The sequence below is a fragment of the Xiphophorus maculatus genome, chromosome 18, assembly GCF_002775205.1.
Source record: "Xiphophorus maculatus strain JP 163 A chromosome 18, X_maculatus-5.0-male, whole genome shotgun sequence".
Taxonomy (NCBI): domain Eukaryota; kingdom Metazoa; phylum Chordata; class Actinopteri; order Cyprinodontiformes; family Poeciliidae; genus Xiphophorus; species Xiphophorus maculatus.
Window position 1 is genome coordinate 11,666,181 of NC_036460.1, and position 19,643 is coordinate 11,685,823.

A 19,643-nucleotide genomic window follows, 5' to 3' on the forward strand; every position below is an offset into this window, starting at 1 on the left:
GCCTTTTCCAACCTGTTCCTTCACTGAGTTGAAACATGATGCGTCTCCTTTATTTCCTACTGGCACTGAACCTAACATTGTAGAGCCAAGTTTCTCCTGTTTCACTTCTTCACACATTGTGTCCCACAACAGTCAAACTAGCAGCAAGCGTCATTAATGTTTCACTAAATTTCCCCCCGAAACATTTTGACGCCAGCTCCTGCTTTAAGCTGAAGTCCAGTCTTTCAGCAGTACAGACAGAATCCAAAGTCTTAATGTCTGTCCAGCAGAGGGCCACATACCACCTTATTATGTGCTTTCATTGTATGCCATTCCATGCTGCAAACAGAATTTTACAATTTCCAATGCCTTGCAAAACTATTCAGATTCTTTGACATTTTGTCATATTTTATCAAGCTCAATGTATTTTATTGAGATTTAACGTGACAAACGACATAGTTTTACAAATACATTCTGAAAAGTGTGGTGTGCATTTCAGCCCCACTGAGCCAATGCTTTTTTAAAACTAGGTATAGCTGCAAGTAATTTAGAGATGTATGCATCTAAACATTGAATCATTTGTCCATTTTCTTTTCAATATTGCCCAAGCTCAGTCAGTTTCCATGGAGAGCATCTTTGACATCAATTTCCAACGTTCACAGTCCATGCTATACATTTTATACAAGGAAATTGCAGTTTTGAAATAATATTGGAATGCAGCTTATACTTGACATGATGTTTAAGTGTGACACATGTTTATATTCATACAGCTGTAGGCATGATAGTTGTTAACATGCTAATCCACAAAAAAACTAGTCTTTTCAATTTACTGCAAAAAAGTGTCTAAAAATGTTTTATTACCATTGCAAATAAAAAAGAATGGCAAACGTTATGCTTACATCAGGAACCTTGAGAAAAATAACCATAAGTTTGGTAACTGAACCTCGTAGCACGTGTATTTAGTAACCCACCTCCATGGGAACACCTCTTAACCCTCATTGGAGGTTTTTTTCCGCTTTGACCCGCCTTTGGTTAAACACGATTGGTCAATTTATTCCAGTTGCAGTTTCGTCATCCGCTATTTAGTGCCGCGGTTGGTCAGAAGAACATTCCCGTCGTTTTGCAATCAAAACCCCGCCCATCTACATCTATCATTGGACGTTAGTTCAATCTGTTGAGCTTTAACTTCCGGGTGTTGTGTGCCGTTGTAAAACTGATCATAAAGAGCTACTGAGAGGGCAACCGTTGAACAAACACTGGAAGACGATTTTATTCAATAAAAGTAAGTCCTGGCTAGGGTTTAACCCAGGCCGGTTTGTTCTTTCAGACTTTAGAACCGTGGGTTTAAGTTTGCAGTCGCTAGCTTGTCGTTTTTAGCACCTTTCAGCTGCAACTCCGTATGTTGACTTGAGTACATCCAGCAGCTAAACACAGAGCTTGTTGTCATGTTTCTAAATGCTTGCTATGATTTTGAGAATATTTTTTTCCGCACTGATATGAGATAACACGCGTTTCTGGCGCATGTCTGGTAACTTTTCTACCCAGACAAATCCAAGGTTAAACATCCAAATTCAATAATCCAAATTCAAGCTGTTGTGAATAAGATATTGTACTCATAACAATACCGTTGTACTATATATATATATATATATATAGTATATAATATATACACTATATATAGTAATTTATTTATTTATAATTTATTTATTTTATATTGTATTGTGAAAATGTATTCACAACTTTATTGTCCTTCCTGTGTAGTTTCAGCTTGCTGGAGAACTGTGGCTGATTTGTTTGGCCATTTCAGACCACCCTGTTTCATTTGTTCCCTTCTGTGTGTCTGAAGTGATGCTGTCAGAGGTCCTGCAGGTGCTGCGTGGGGCCGGTAAAGTGGGTTCTGCTTTAGTCACCACCCAGGGAGAGCAGCTCAGATTAATGGCCTGCAACTCATCTGTGGGTGCAGGAGTCAAAGCTGCTCAGGATGTGGCTGAAGGCCTGCTGGCCACTTTTATGGGCAGCACCAATGAGGTGAGTGTAATAAGCTGTCTGTGACTGTGGGGCACAGCAAAGGTTTCACTCGACTGCTCCTATCTTTTTCTAAATGCTTTCTGTTATGTTTGTGTGTGTGCACCATAGTCTATAAAGGAAGATGTGTTTCCGGATGCAGAAGGCTGGGAGAATATGGACCCAGATGAAGTAGCCAAATGGGGGGTGGGATCCGAGTTTCCCCCTGGAACTGCAGAGCAAAGCCAAGAAGGAGTAGGACCGACTTCAGGGATGCACACAGGTATTAACATCCCAAACTTGCGGCACCAAGGGAATCTAAAATAAAATGCCTGGAAGCCATTTAAACCTCATATTTAAAAGAAACAGAGAAAACTCAGGCAGAAACCGAGAAATCTTTGAACTTGGTCTGAATATCTTTCAAAGCGCATAAAGTTATGTTTTTATTATAACTGAACAACAGGGTACCAAATAAATCGTCTCCCTGTTATCCATTAAATACAAACTGACTGACCCTCTCCTCCTTAGTGGAGATTTGACTCTGGAAGTCAACAAATCACAGGGCAACTTTCCTTTTCACAGCTCTCACGATGTTTTAGATATATTTCAGAATACATTGACTTATTTCCACTGGCTGTGATTTTAAACAAAATTTCTTTGAATGTTATTTTCTCACTTCAGAATAGGAATGGACCAGTTTACACTTTTCAATGGTTTGATAAAAATTTACCTTATGTACATTTTTACATATATTTTAATGGTTGTAGCTAGCACAGATGTCCCTAGTGCTAATGCCAGGTTTGATAGTCTACATTTCTAAAGAAGTATTTTTACATGAATGATCAAGAATTCCTGAAACACTTGAAAGCTGAATGGGTATAATGGCATGAACAAAAAGGGTTTTTGAATTGAAAATGTTACTTATGTTGTCAATATATAGTTTTCAATTAAAATGTGATGAATTACTGGTTCTGTAATTAACTCGATTCAAAAAGTTTAAGCAAGTCCCAGCACAAATTTTTAGCTTTGTCTGCTCTACAAAGAGTAATGTTTGCATTTAATTACCAAAACCTTATTTCTTTAGACTGGTAGTGAGCGTTCTTGCTGAAACTCTACCTCTCCAGTGGTTTTACGCTCATGTTTCCAGGATGTCGTTGTCTCAATGTTTTACCCAAACTTTGTTTTTGTGGTGCAAAAGTTTTGAAACATATTGCTGACATCAAATACTCAATAAACATAAACTCTCTGTTGCTTGTCTCTATCAGCCTTTAAATGTCATGTTACGGAAGAACAAGCATCAACGTTTAGTTCAGAGTATTCCTTCTTGGTCAATACGGCACCAGTGTCCCTCTTTCAGTCTCTGTTCTACACAACCAAAACACAGGTTTACTCTGCAGGTCTAAACCAGCAGAGTGATTGAAGTCATCACCTTCATGTCTTTATGTTGTAGAACATTCCTGTTTCCTCTTATTCTTGGAACTCTTTCTGATCCAGGCACAGCTCCAGGTGGAGCGGGCTGGCCAGGACAGAACTCTCGCTTCCTGCACACCGTCCACAGCCATCGGCACTTCTACTGCCAGACGAGATCTGTCCACGACACGGCAGTGGCCAAGCTCACGCCTGAGGACATAAAGAAAGCCAGAGAGGCAAAACAGGGCCAGGCAAAACCAGTCAGACAGAAGGTTGGTTTGAAATGGCTCCACTGTATATCACTGCACATTATGCGATATTTACTGTGTATACAGAAAAATCTTGATCTGAGCTCGTTTGTATTTAAAATGAGGTGTGGAGATGAATACCTCATGGTGTTTTAGTACATTTAATTTGTAATGTGGAAGTACTGATGTGTCAATTGGAGCAGAGTGGTGCTGTATTAGATGAAATGCAAGCAAAGTCAGAACTCTGCTTGTATTTCTTAAACCTCCTCAGTCACATTTTTTCCTTTACTCACACTGCTATGAATTACTTGTGATAACAGTTTTTTTTCACCTTCTTCAGCTGAGTGAGCGAGCCAAGGAGAGGAAGGTTCCCTCCACAAGAATCAGCCGGCTCGTTAATTTTGGTGGTGAGAATATCGTGCTGTTCTGTTTTGGCTCATAGACAGATTTTTTTTTCTTACTGAATATTCATTACAAAGTTAAAATTCTGGTTAACAAGGGCAGTATTATATTTTTTCCAGGCACAGTGCCATTTTATAGCACAACCAAATGTTATAAATCAAATGCTATGACATAAAACTCAGAAGTCAAAATTACATAATATATTCCCTTTAAAATGTAAATAACATCAGATTTCTTTAGTGTCTTCCAAATGTAGTCATACTCCTTGATGCTTCTGCTATTTTGTGACATTAAAACCACCAATTTTAATGTAACACTAAAATTATTAATCATGTCACTTGCAAGTATGTACAGTGTATTGCTATATATTGTATATTCTTATAGTCGAAAGTGCTACTAATGCTGGCAATGGTAACCAAATGCTAACAAACCTTATTGCCAGAATTTTAGAAAGAACATTTGAAAAATGCTTGAACTCTTCCGACAGTAACCTCAGCATTAAATATTTCTGTGTGTCTGCTGCAGGTCTGGCTGTTGGACTGGGCATCGGTGCCATCGCAGAGGTGGCCAAGCAGTCGCTAGGAGGAAAACAAAAAGGAGGTGAAGACATTCTCACTTCTCTGTTTAGTGTTCTCGCTGTAGTGAGATATTTCACAAACTCAACAGATTAATGGAAAGCTGTTGGGACTCTGAGAAGTTGGGCTAGCTTTGGATCAAGCATTATAACAAGCCTTTGAAAGGTTTAGGAGTTGAGCTCTGTGGGAATCGCAGCTTGCTCAAATTTCTTTTTAGAAATAATCTGTAAATATTGAGTATCACATGTTCTCAGTATGCATTTTCTAACATGTTTGTCTGTTTTTATGTGGTGTTTTCAGAGATGAATGCCCTTATGGACTCGCCCTTCCTGTCGGAGGCCAACGCTGAAAGAATCGTCAACACGCTGTGTAAGGTTCGAGGAGCAGCTCTGAAAATAGGCCAGATGCTCAGCATACAAGGTACTCACTATCACGGCTTCATGTGAAAATCTGTTCACAGTCAGAGTTGTTTTCCAGCCTTGACATGTTTTCCTTTTTCTCAGACAACTCCTTCATCAACCCTCAGCTGCAGAAGATCTTTGAGAGAGTCCGACAGAGCGCAGACTTCATGCCCACATGGCAGATGACTGTAAGCACGATCTGTCCGTGACAGATGCAAAGTGACTGACTGAATCGAATGAAACACAGAAAAGTGTGTGTTTCTGTCTGAGTAGAAAGTCCTGGAGGAGGAGTTCGGGCCAGGATGGAGGGAGAAGCTCTCATCGTTTGAGGATAAACCTTTTGCCGCGGCTTCTATCGGACAGGTGCATCATGGGGTGTTGAAGGATGGAAGAGAGATTGCCATGAAGATTCAGGTATAAAACAGTTCATACCATCTTTCCCTCAATGTTTGTCTTATTTTTAATCTTTTTATTCTCATTTCCATCCCAGTACCCTGGAGTAGCAGAGAGCATCCAAAGTGACATAGACAACCTGATGTCAGTACTGAAGATGAGTGTGGTTCTGCCAGAAGGTAATGCTGTAAATAATATCTTACCACTCTTTATCACTGCAGCATTTTCTTATCATAGCATTTCTGAATAAACATCAAAAAAATACTTAAAATGTTATCGGTTTGCGAAGTATGTATGAGAAGAATCAGAAAAAAAAGTTCCTTCTTGCACCCGAAATATCAATAACGAGACTAAAGCTGCAGATTCAGAGTGGTGAGCAGCACACGCTGTGTAAGAACACAGAGCATCACACTATGTGAAGAAAAGCTTCATAGAGCAGCTTCCTTCTGTTGGCTTTATTTGATCAACTAAAGGGAAATGCAAAACTAATACAGTAACCAAATGCAAAGGAATTTTAAAATGGTTGCATTTTATTTATTTATTGTTTTACCTGTAACGATACTTCAAGTGTACCAGAGGATGTGATGTAAACTTGAGTTAATGCTGTTTAGTTTTATGTCCAGAAGTTATATTAGCTAATTTAATTTAGCTGATTACGTGAAACATTATTTCAATTTTAATCTTTTTCTTTCATTCAGTATCATCACTGCAATTGACCATGAGGTGGTGCTATAGTTGTACCAGCGGTCTAGTTCCACACTATCTATTGTTCTTTTGGATTTTATCTACTTTAAAATTTTTGTTAAATAGAACCAAAAAATGCAAATGGAAGGAATCAAACTGCAGGAGATGCAGGAAACCAAATGTTAGGATCATTTTCCAGGTGGCTATTTATGCTTTAATTAATAATATACAAGTTTCTTTTAGAAATGTTGTCTATCCTGAAGCATTATTGTGGCATCAGGTGTCGATGAAGGTCAAAGACAAAATCTTCCGCACAAAGTCTTACTGAGTCAACTCCTTGTTTTTTCCCACGCACATCATCTGAAACGCCACGTTCAACAATGAAGTTAATGGTTATGCTTTGGTTGTTTTTACATGCTGAGTTTTGCTCCATTTGTCCACAGGTCTGTTTGCTGACAGCAGCTTGGAGGTTCTCCAGAGGGAGCTGGGGTGGGAGTGCAACTATAAGAGGGAAGCAGAGAGCGCCAAGAAGTTCAGGTAACTTTATTAGCCTTAGCCACAAGGCAGTTTGTCAGTGCACTGACTTGCATCATGTCAATTTAAAACCACTTTTTGCTACCGGTTAAATTTTTTTATTATTTTTTTATTTTTCCTGTTATTGGACAACACACGTCTGGCCTGCAGGTCACTGCTGGAGGGTGACCCATATTTCCAGGTCCCAGAGGTAATCGATGAGTTATCCTCACGCAGGGTGATATCCATGGAGCTGGTACAAGGAGTTCCTCTGGATCGCTGCATTGACCTGGATCAAGAAACAAGGAACCAGGTACAGTTTTACCCCAGAAACACATGTATTTTAGGTGTTTGAGTTGAGAATTTGTATATTTATTTGCAAAAATAGTTTTTGCAAGTGTGCAGTGATCACAAGCTTCTCTATATCTGCATCTTGCATATAAACAAAAGTAATCTGAATATCTTGTCATCTGATCACTGAGGTAACCTCGCATAAGTGGAAAGCAAAGACCTTCATTATCCACACACACATGAAAGCTCTGGAATCAAAACCTCTACACTTTATGAATATGATCCATGTTTTAAATTGACATTAAAAACTTTGCTGGTGGTTAGAAAAGCAGTGAGTAATGTTGGGTTTGTTTCTTCAGTAAAACTTGGCACAGGGTTTAAGAAAAAGAAAAGCTAAATACTGTTGTTTTGTTTATATAAATAAATTTTTTTTCCAAGGGTGATCCACTTTGTTGCAAAGCTTTATGACATGACCATCAGATGCATATAGGAATAAAATCATTGTCTTGTTTCCTTTGCAGATCTGTTACAACATCCTACACTTATGTCTGAGGGAGCTGTTTGAGTTCAGGTTCATGCAGACTGATCCAAACTGGGCCAACTTCTTTTACAACTCTGAAACCAACAAGGTGAGGAATCTACATTTGAAGAACGCGTTTAACACAATGGAACCTTTTAAACTCGTCTTCCTCTGATATTCAGCACAAATCCTAACCCTGATCCTTGTCTGCAGGTTGTCCTCTTAGACTTTGGAGCTTGCAGAGGCTACCCAGAAACTTTCACAGATGACTACATCCAGGTATGCTGACTGTTGTGAATCTCAATACATGATTTATGAAGGAAGATTTTCTCTGAATAATTGAACACTGAGGATCTGACTACCAAGGAAACTCATCCATGTAGACATTTTGCAACTGCTAATGGCACTAATGCAGTTTCTGCAGCTACATGACGGTTTTGTCTGGGCTCTTACGTCATGTGTCCAGGTGGTTTATGCAGCTTCTGTTGGTGATCAGGACACCGTCCTGTCCAAATCCAAAGACCTGAAGTTCCTAACAGGCTTTGAGACCAAGGTGGGCTATTTAAATTAAATCTGCTGCTTCTGCTTTGCTCATTTATTTTTAATGTAGTGTTTCCTTCTGCCTAATCTGCCCGTTGTTATTTCCTTTCTGTCCTTGATGTCATTTCCTACCTCCCATCCTCTTTTCCAACTGCCTTCACCAATGTGTTTCTGATCAGAACAGTTTAGACCAAAATTGAACTCAATATTAAATCCGCTGTGGTGGAAATATACCACTACAAAAATGAAGTGGTATCAGATTTTAGCTGTTGTAGGATTTCTCTTTTGTCGCTGGTAAAAAACAACAACAGAAAAACAATCCATTTTTTCTCTAGACTCACTTTTGTTTTGGTTGTATTTACCCAGAATGCATGCACTGTAGTCTGGTTCCTGCTTTTGGAATGATATCCGGTCCACTTGGCATTCGCATATACATTCAAACCGCACCAGAGTTCACTTCAACCAAACCAAGACCTAGGTTTGTAAACAGACCAAAGTTCTCTGTTTTTGGTCCACATCAGAGTAAGATTACACATTCACACCTCCTCAAATGAACCAAACTTTCTAGGCAAACGGACTAGAGTTCAGTTTAAGGCAAAGTAAACAGAGATCTTAAGGATTTGTGGCAAACTTGAAAACTGGTGTTCACACATGCTGTCAATCCATTCTGACTGAGGTTAAACTAACTTGCAAAGATTTTCTTCAGAACTACAAAAACGTAGAATCAGTGCAAAAGACTTGCGGCTGTCCTTGCACCTCACTTCAAGATGTCCTTTTTTGTTGTTGGTCTTGCACTTAAAATTCAGTAAATTGCATTGAGGTTTGTGACTGTATGGTGGCAAATGTGAAAAAGTTCAACAGGCTTTAAAGCTTTTGCAAGGCACCATAGATCAGGGAATGAAGAAGAGGCAACTTTAATGTGGGTTCTTATTTGCCTTCAGGCCTTTAAGGATGCCCACGTTGAGGCCGTGATGATCCTTGGCGAAGCCTTTGCGTCCACCGAGCCCTTTGACTTCAGCACACAGAGCACCACGCAGCGCATCCAGAACCTCGTCCCCATCATGCTGCGCCATCGCCTCACTCCTCCCCCCGAGGAGACTTACTCTCTCCACCGCAAAATGGCCGGCTCCTTCCTGATCTGCTCCAAACTGAAAGCCAACATACCCTGCAGGGACATGTTCCTGGACGTGTACAACGCCTACATGCAGAGGAGGCAGGCTGAGAGGATGGCACCAGCCAGCGCCTAGACAAGCTGAGGGACGATTGTTCCTGCCCTAAATAAGCAGGGATTGCTGTACTAAAAGATTAAGCCTGAGGTGGAGATTCTGGACTGAACTCTGTCATCTGGATCTTCAGCATTGTGAAGATGCAACATGAGCCATCTGAGGCGCAACTGAGCTCCTCTATAGATAATAATGTAAAAATGTCATAATAGTCTTTTGAATTACTGTAAAAAAATTAAGCAAATTATTCATTTTACTAGTGAAACAGTTTTTAATTTTATTTAACACAACAAGCACATCTTCTCAAGTGTTTGCCATGATTTAAAACAAAAAGAATCCAACTTAAAATCTCTTGACAGCAAGGCCAGTCATATTCCTGAAAGGAAAATGTCTGCCCTCCAAATAAAAGTGCCTGCAGAGGATATCTGATGCTGCCAAAGGCTTTCCTTTGTTGGAGAATGAGTCTGTGAACAAAGCTTTCACCTAAATGTGATGCCCGCCAGACTGGATGAGCAGATTATCAGAGGAATTAGACGGCCTAATGGAACCCTGCAGAATAATGGTCTTTCATTATAAAGTCTACTTGCCATAAAACTCCAATGTGCTTATTTTAAACACATTAGCAACATTGTGTCTGGAAAATACGTTATTTCCTTGTGTGCTTTCTTTTTGTATAACTAAAATGCAAGACTTATTGAGGCGTCTATTTAAGGGTTGCCTTTTTTTGTTGTTGACCTTAAAGGGCTGAAAGTCGAGGTTTTTCTTGATCACAGATTGATCTTTCCATTTCAGCTTTAAGAACCCATCTGTGGAAACGTCACTAACTGGAGGCCATATTTGACCTCACGGTTTCCTGCAATTGTCTTGCATCGACATGCAAGCATAATTACAGGCTTAGATACTTAAGCCTTGAGATAATGGAGGCATTGATGGGTCTATATTCAGGGAAGCTAACTCCACAGCCCCTCCCCCAAGGTGATTTTGCCAGTTTACTGTCCAACCAGGCCATTAGAAACTATTAAAAAAAGGAGGACTTGAGCATGTTATTGGTGTGTTTGATTTGTATTGGAAACCAGACCTTAGATCTGTGAGGAATCTTGTGCTAGTTAGGTATTATGTACTACATATGTAAGCTGTGGGTAAAATAAGGATTGAACTCATCAGAAAAGTGCTAAATAAATATATTTTAAGTGCAATCGAGACAAAATTATCACCAGATGTCAGTAACAACCCATCCAGTCTAGACATGCCAAAAAACAAAAAAATCAATGCTGATGCTAAAGTCCATCATGCTAGCAAGCGAAGCTTCAGCACTGTGAGGCAGCTGTTGCAAAAGAATCAGACATCTTAGCTGTCTGATGTCTGGGAAACTGCTTACAGTTCAAACCAGAAGTTTACACTGAATGAAAAGAAACCTTTTTTCTTCTGTCTGAAGTTAAATCAGACCAAAACTCTTGTTTTATGTTAGTCATGATTGTCAGTCATATATTTGTATTTGCTAACTGCCACAATAATTAAAGAATAGGTCAGAAATGTATTTGTTAATGTCTTCAAATGTAAAGGTTTAAATGCATTACTTCAATATTTGGTATCATTTGATTTGGATCAAACATTTTGGGTTTTCTTTCACAAGGTTCTCATTATAGCTTGCAGAACTTCTGGCCCATTCCTCATGATAGAACTGGTATAACTGAGTAGGCTGTCTCACTTGTACATATCTAGGGAGGAAGGGGGATACGGAAAGATCAATTATCCGAATCATGTTTTTGAACTTTGAGAGGAAGCAGGATGACCCAGAGAGAACCAGTCTATTTACAGGGAAAACTTCCAAACTGTGTGCAGAAACATTTCAGACGTGGATTCAAACCCAGGAGCTTCTTGCTGCAAGGCAGCAACATTACACTTTTTTACCAGCCCTGAGGACAAAACAAATATTCTTCATAATTGGCATTTAAATGTTGTCAAATCAGTTAATTTGACAGATTAGTTGGATTTCATGAATTATCTTTTAACCATTAAATTTACAATGTTGCCACATACACCGTGTTGCAAATTATTATGCAAGTGATATTTTTTCAGGTTTTCTTAAATGGTCAATGCAAATGATGGTCAGTATAATTTTCAAGTCATGAACTATTACAGTATAAATCACATTTTACTGAACAAAGCTCCCCATGAGAACAGTATTTTTTTTTCAAAAATAAAAAACTCAAAATGCACTGTTCCAAATTATTATGCACAGCAGATTTTCTAAACATTTTATGGATTATAAAGAACTGCAAACGGTCATTCTTTGAATGTGCAGCATTAAGTGATCAGATGTACTAAAATCAAAAGCTATTTCAATCAAAAACATCTTAACAGACCGAGTTGCATGGTAACATAGGGCCCCTTCTTTGACATCACCTGCAGAATTCTTGCATCCATTGAACTTGTGAGTTTGTGGATAGTTTCTGCTTGAATATCTTTGCAGGATGTCAGAATATTTTTTTTGAACCATGAAAGAAAGTGATCAGTCAGAAAGTCTATATACTTTGCTGAGGTCATTGTCACACTTTCAGGGACTCTGAAGGGGCCGACCAGCTCTCTCCCCATGATTTCGGCCCAAAAAACGGCTCCTTGCTGACGTCACAGCCATGTTGGGACGTGGTGGCCGTCCACCACCAATCCACTACTGCGTCCATCTGGACCATCCAGGGTTGCACAGCAGTCATCAGTGAACAAGTCTGTTTGAAAATTAATCTTTATGTACAGCTGGGCCCACTGCGACCTTTCTACTTGTGAGCTCTGGTTGGGGGCCGAACAGTAGGTTCATGCACCTCAAGCCTCTGGAGGATCCTCCACCTTGAGGTTCCAGAGGCACCAGCAGCTTCAAATAACTGTTTGCTGCTTTGTCAGGGCATTTTAACAGCTGCTCTCTTAATCCAATGAATTTGTCTAACAGAAACCTTCCTCATTATGCCTTTATCTGTACAAAGCCATCTTTGTTCTGAATCAGCCACAAATCTCTTCACAGTACAATAATGCTTCAGTTTTTGTTAAATATCTAATGTTTTCATGCCTTCTCATACGGCACTACACTGTCTGATGATTTTCTTCAGTAGAGAGATTCTTTCTTTTTCCCATATTGCTTGAAACCTGTGGCCAGCTTAATAATGTGTAACATCCTTCTTAAGAAGATTTCCTTTAATTGAGCTCACCAGACAAACTAATCAACCCAGCTCTCTGAAATTAATTATTGTGATTTAAAGAGCCCTGACACACAATGCCATATATAAATTTAATAGCACAACAAAAATGTAATCTTTATGACACTTGAATCCAATTTGCATAATAATTTGGAACACGGTGTAGACATATTGATTCAAATCCATCCAGCTTAAATGTCTGAAAGTTTATTGTTTCAACTGTAACATTTTGTTTTTTTTTCAGTTTATGCATTCTTTAACTGCATCTTATTAATGCTAGCTGGAGGCCTCGCTCCACTGAGGTAACATCTGCTGAGCTGTTCTGACAGTGTGTCAGGCTCTTACACAGCAACAAAATCACAGGTTTATTTTTTCAAGCTCTGGGAATCAGCCACAGTTAATGAGTGCAGCACATGTTGAGGAGGGAGAAGAAAAAGCACTTTCTTTTCGTGTAGTTTTCTTCAGTGGAAAGTTGGAGCGTTCCTTTGCGTGTGAGCGGCAGCTGGCCACGCTTCATTGGAGCAGAAACAGCTCTTTTTTGTTTAATTTTGTCTCTGAGCTTTTTATTGGTGCTTTAACTTGACCGCTTTGAAGTCAGCTCTACTAAAAACCAACGTATTAATGAACATTGACATTGTGCAAAGAAGGTCATTGGGGAATGAGAAAAATTCAGATTGGAAACTGAAAGGTAACATTTTCTATGGACTGCGCCAGGTAGACCTAACCAAAGCATCTTCTCTCACTTGTGTGCTGTATCCTCTGTCTGGCTTGTTCCTATCTTTGATCTAGGTCTTCTTGCGGAGGTCTAAAAACCATAGGACGTGTCATTTCTTATATATTTTTTGTAAAATTAAAAAAAAAAAACTTGCTTTCTGGATGTCCGTCACTGTAGGAATTTCTGTTATCCCATATTTCCATTTTTAGATGTTGCATTGAGCAATGCTCCAAAAAGTGATGTGTTTTATAACCTAATTCTATTTTTTGCATCTCCACACCTTTATACCTGACCTGTCTGCTCTGTTTCTTGGTCTTCAAGATCCTGTTGTTGGACAAATGTTCTCTATCAAACCTCTGAGGCCTTCACACGGTTGCTTCAGTTAAATGCTTAGATTAAATTACACACAGGGGTAGTTTTTTTCTTTAATTTGGTGACTTTTAAAGGCAATTGGTTGCACTAGGTTTGTTTGGGTCTATCACAGTAATTGGAGCTGAATCTGTGTGCATGCACACCATCAGATTTTTGTTTTAAAAATTGTGTTAAAAAGGTACATTATTTTCTTAGTTTTTACTTTCCCTTAGTCCATAACATAAAATATATTATAATCAACAGCATATTAAGCACTCTATTTGGGACCCTTGTACACTTTAATACAGCATTTTTTTGGAGGAAGGTGAATTTTCCTGCAGTAAGACCTATTACGCCACACGAAGGCGCAGTAGAGAAGCTGAAAGCGAGCCCATTCCCCTTCTTTCTTTCTTTTTCTTCTTCTTTTTTTTTTTTTTTTTTTGGAAAACATCAATGGGAAGCTTGGATTTGCATGTCCGGTTGCCTGTGCCAATGGGCGCACTGGGAAGGTTGGGTTAGCGGGTGGAGCCGGGGGAAGCGGCCCAGTAAGTGCACAGTCAACAACCAAAGCATCCGAGATTACTACAGCCGCACCAAATTCCCAAAGAATATCCTCCGAAAACACACATTCTGGTTTATTTCTTCTAATAATTTCGCTTTGGTTGCATGAGTTGGAGAGAATCGCTGATTTGAACCCTTTTAAAAAAAATCATTACTATTATTATTATTATTATTATTATTATTATTATTATTATTATTATTATTATTATTATTATTCTAAGGAGTGCTTGCATCGATCAGGTCGGTTTGTGGCTTCACGTCGCTTCCATACGTCGCTTTCCTAGTGTGGATGAAAAACGATTTCGCGAAATTCCCTATCCCAGATTCCTCGATTGAATTAGTATTTTACCGTCCGGGGTCCTGGATTTACTCAGAGGAGGAGCAGAGGGGAGCCGATCATCCGCCGATCTCTTGGGTGAGTTCATGGGATTCAGTCTCGCACTCATCCGTGATATTTCCAGTGTTAAAACCCGCTGATGTCTTTACAATCAAGAAATAACGATGCAAACAAGATTTCTAGCAGCGTGTTGTTGAGTTATTGAGTGTAGAGGTCATTGTGCATTTCAGACAGTGCTGCAACGCGATTCGCGTCTCTCCATATGGCTCATATGGTGTAAAATGAATGAAATGCGGCCGCTTCAGTCTCTGCTATAATCGTATACAGCCCTGATTCACAATCAGGGAGCAAACCTGCGTCCTGAAGAGACTCTGATCTGCCCTTACGCACAGCTACCGGCAGGCTTTGGACATCCTACAGCAGCAGCAGCAGCCTGCAAAGGATGGACCGTCAAACGCTGCAACTTTACAGCGCTGTTATAGAAATACACGGTTTCATTAATGAACCCTGCTCCAGCAGTCCTGCCGTGATCCTGGGTTTTATTGCGTCATTGTTGTCGCGAGGATGACATCATTAAATATCGATTTAGCTGTTAAGTGTGTGTGGCTTTCTTTTCTAGTAAATGCAAGGAGGCACTTTGGGATTGAAACATCATCAGCAAGCTACAGCTCTCTCCATGATTTCTCCTTAAAACATCATGCTGTTTTGGCCTAAGTGAATCCTATTCAGTGCTGATTTTCTGATGTGGCCTCGAACCCACCTCCAGTATGATTTCCTGAATTTGGGGGGTATGCTTTGAGAATGCACACACACACACACACACACACACACACACACACACACACACACACACACACACACACACACACACACACACACACACACACACACGCACGCACGCACGCACGCACGCACGCACGCACACACACACACACACACACACACACACACGCACGCGCGCGCGCGCACGCACGCACGCACGCACACACACACACACACACACACACACACACACACACACGCTTAGACAATTGGCACATGCCTTGCTACACAGGGCGTTGTAAACACATGCAGCTTCATTGTCTGAGGGTCTCCATCTGTTCCATGACAAGGCATTCCTCAGACAGCTAGTCATGCCGCTAAACGGGGGTGGTCTGTTCTTCTGACCGAGGGGCTCAGAGCGAGGTCAGGGTCACCTGAGGTGTATTAACAGAGAAGGGGTCCCAGCCTCTCAGGGTTTGACTACTTGAATTAGATGGAAGGTTTTCAGTTGATCTCTGGCCTCACGTTGGGATGGAAGACAGAAAGTTCAGCGTGTGTTTGTTTGTTCTCAAGCTCTGAGTAAGAGAAAGGTTTTGGCAGGAGGATAAGCTCAGTCTTAAATGAGATCAAGTTCTTGTTTGCGTCCATTTATTTATTTATTTTTTCGGTCTGAGTACTTGAATGTCTGGGTAGTGCACCTCGATTTTCTCAACAGCTGCCCAAAGGCAAAGTATCATTACTGACATTTCTCTGGAGCGGTGCCAAGAAAAACATGCACAACTAAAGACATGATATGGCTATGCTCTGGGCTGTTTATTGAGGATTGAAAAAGATACTTGACTGGTTTAACTCATTTCCATTCATTACAAGGGAGGGGCTGCTGTTTCTTGCAAGACGTGTAGAAGAGGAGTTTGTAACTGCAGCTGATTTCTTACATGCATCCATAACTGAACATATCTGGAAAATCTCAGATTTATTGGACTGAAAGAAGTTGGATTTGGTGAAATGTTTGGGTAGGATACACCTGCTGTACAGTATCATGCAGTGCTTGATAGGAATCTAAACTTGTGTTCATTCAAGGGTTTGAATGGAGGGAAGACAAGATGTTTTCCACAGTAGGATCTAACACCTTTGTGTTTGTTCGAGTCTTACTTCCAGCTCTTTTCCCTGTTTTCACTGCTGTACTTGCATCCATTTCTTACATTTAAACAAACCATGTTGTACCCATGTATTGAGAAACTGAATTTCCATTAAGTTTTCTCAGTGGCTAAATATTGATAGCTAAAAGCTGCTTCACAAACACTAATCAACGGCATGTCTTGCAGCATTCTACCTAGGTATTCCATCGTCCCAAGTGGCAGCTTCTTTCAAAAATGAGATATTCTCTACAACAAAAGAAAAATCGGGAAATGGGTGGCTTTTCTACAAATAATTTGAAGGTACATTAAACAAAAAAATGTCTGCAAATAGGTGAATTATTGGAGTTACATATTCACACAAGAGTCAACTGTGAGTAGATTTGTAATAGAAAAGTTTTGATCATCAGTTTTCACAGTAGGATGGAAAATCTCCATGACAGGTGTAGATTTACAGATTGGTTGGTAAACATCCTGCAGATCTGAAAAACTAATAACTTCCGGGAAGAAGGAAAGCTCCCCGGTGAGCATTGTCACTGATTTGTGAAACTTATTACTGGTAGATTCAGACATGAAATGTAAGGCGACTTAGAGAAACCACTTATAGATCTAAATTTGGAGGATATGTGACGCTCATTTTAATGTAACAATTTTTGATTAAAACCTTCATTATCAGATGATTTTCTCAGTCGAACTCAACTCCTTCTCAATGTTTAGATTTGATATCGATATTTAACTTAGTTTTGCAGGAGAATGTTGCCACAAACTGCAGCCATATTGAGTCTCTCCATTGCCATCTTTGGTCTCTACTCTTCGAAGGGTTAACTGGTTTTGCAAACTCATAGCCAGAGTCACAGGTTACGTGATTCTGGTGGAACCAACACTGTGAAGGAGACACTGTCTTTGTTTTCTGACACTCAGACTTCGGATCCAGAGTCGGAGTCTATATCTGGTCAGCTGGAGACCAGGAGATGCAGGTAGATGATGAGAGACATGAATTAGCAGCTATGCAAGTAATCACTACTGAAACTCAGTCATCAAAAGCAAAATATAATTACACCGCCCACATTCACACACACAAGAGCACCGCGCATAGTCAGCTCTACACACTCTCCATTTCCCCTCAGACCATTTCCCTTCTACCACTGCTCTGATTGCTACATTAGGACTTGACAGTCGTTCATTGCACACACACACACATACACACACACCTACACACTAGGGGGAGGGTTGGTAATGCTGAAACCACAATACAACGAGGATCAAAGGTCACCCAGCTGACCAATCAAGGAGCCGTCTGGTGGAAAGGGAGTCCCCCCCCCCTCGATGTTGGGCAGGGTGGGTCTACTAAACAGTCAGCTCCGTTTCCAGCCCTGGCTGCTGCTACCGTCTCCATACTGCTTTTCTGTGGATTACAAACACCGACCTCTGGAGTCTTATAATAAACCGGAGGTCAAGTTCTTTCCCAGTTTGCAGACAGTGCTTTACTGCTTTATGACTAGTTTGCAATGTTTTTGAAACTACTGGGTTCTTTAAAGCTTGTACTGTGGATACTTGAAGGTGAAGAACTGCAGGCATAAAAAAATATGACAGAAACTATAAGATATGTCGGCCCTGAGCTATTTTTCTAAATAATGGCAGTGATTCACAGTGACTGATCTTGTTTTTGAGGATTTACAGCTTGCTGTTACCACTGGGCTCTGTGGAGGATTCATCTTTAAAGGCACATCTCAGTCAATTAGAATTTCAGCAGAAATTTATTTCTGTAATTTAAGTGCAATTCTATAGATTCATTACACACCGATGATTCCTTCAGTTACCAACTTTTATATCTCGTAATTTCAAACATTATAGCTAGCATATAATGAAACACTAAAATTCAGTTTCTTAGAAAATATAGATAATAATAAACCATCAATTTTCCATACCCGCTTGTCGGGTCGCAGGAGAACTGGTGCTTTTGTCCAGCGATCGCCCTGGACAGGCCGCCTGTCATCACAGATACACACAATCATTAAGGCACACACACTGATATCTAAGGCCAATTTAGAGAAACCAGTTAACCTAATAGTAATATTTTTTAGACTTTGAGAGAAGTCACGCATCAAAGAGTAGAACATGAAATCTCCATGCAGAAAGACCCCAGTTTGGGATTTGAACCCAGGACTTTTGTGCTACAAACTGCACCATCTTGCAGCCCCATACATAAGCCCAAAAAGCAAAAATACTGTTAAATCTAGAAGTTTCATCCATATTAACGGAAATAAATAAATTAAGTGAGTTATTAAAAGTAGTTTGGTCTTCTAATCCACTGAGAATTACCCAGTAGATGTGTGGTTGTTAAAGCATAATAAAAGAATGCTCAAAGCCTAAAGCAGGATGCACAATTCTGCCAGTAGAGACTTATCAAAACTATTAAGTAGATGAAAATTCCATAAAAGAGGTTCAGCTGTATGGAAAGAGATGAGTTGAGGAAGAGGAGGTGCGGAGTTGAAGACGAATTGATATGGGTATTGGTTATCAATATCAAGGTATGCCGAGGTTAAATAAAAAACATAAATTTCCAATAGTATTTGGATTGTTTACGGTCAACATAATAAGATGCCAGAGGAAGTACAGGAGTAAATTTTTGAATATGCTATGATGCCTCTTCCCCACATGTGCTGCACAGTGCCAGTTCAGTCTTTCTTTCCCTCACTGACAAGAAAGAGAAATTCAGCTGTTTTGAAATATTCCCAGTCGGTCAGTGTACCAACACACAAGCTATAAGCAGCATGTCTGCTAACTAGCAAACGACAGGCTTTACCTGAGCAGTTAGCCTTACTAACCAGCTAACACCAGATAACAAAATCAAGTGAGCAATTAATAAATGTTATAAATAATAGCATTAAAATTGTTCCTAATAGGAATACCTGCTTATAATGAAACAAAACAAAAAAAATCATATTTTTTTTGTTTCATATTTTTGCCTCAATAGAGTGAAAATTTTGTATTTTTACTCAAGTTTACTACACTGTGATAATTGCATACCAGCTAGAAAAGACCAGAGAAAATAGGAGAACACAAGAAAAAGGAGGGAAAAATGAACTGAAAGACAGAAACATGTAAACCACCAAACAGAGCCTCTCTTCTTTGTCGTTCTTCTGCACAGAACTTCTGACCCTGGTGATGCATATTTTCTTGGTTTTTAGATCCGTCCTCCATTCTAATTCCCTCTTAGTCAAACACACTCACACACATTTTCACACACTCTACTGCCTGAGTGCCTCCAGTATGTGCTGAGTAGAGATATCTGATTTTTGCAGGCCAGTTAAATGCAACCACTCTTTGCTCCCATAAACTTCCATTAGTGCACACATTACTGGTATGGTCCCAGTATGAAGACAAATGCGTTGTTTTGCTTTAGAGTC

General features: G+C 39.8%; 2 protein-coding genes across 2 annotated transcripts in view; both read left to right on the forward strand.

The window, feature by feature from the left end:
* Nucleotides 1-1,179: 1,179 nt before the first annotated feature.
* Nucleotides 1,180-10,221, forward strand: LOC102227017 (atypical kinase COQ8B, mitochondrial-like). Its single transcript, XM_023350779.1, has 16 exons — nt 1,180-1,261; nt 1,826-2,007; nt 2,116-2,266; nt 3,478-3,665; nt 3,982-4,048; nt 4,569-4,643; nt 4,919-5,038; nt 5,122-5,207; nt 5,293-5,433; nt 5,510-5,591; nt 6,540-6,633; nt 6,781-6,922; nt 7,422-7,529; nt 7,634-7,699; nt 7,887-7,973; nt 8,902-10,221. Coding segments are annotated over exons 1-16 (1,896 nt in total). The 5' UTR covers nt 1,180-1,260; the 3' UTR covers nt 9,208-10,221.
* A 3,686-nt stretch (nt 10,222-13,907) lies between these two features.
* LOC102227270 (numb-like protein) overlaps nt 13,908-19,643 on the forward strand; it is a 67,738-nt gene continuing 62,002 nt past the window's right edge. The window contains exon 1 of the mRNA XM_014470805.2: nt 13,908-14,413. The gene's annotated coding sequence lies outside the window, so the exon portion shown is untranslated. The remainder of the gene's footprint in view (nt 14,414-19,643) is intronic.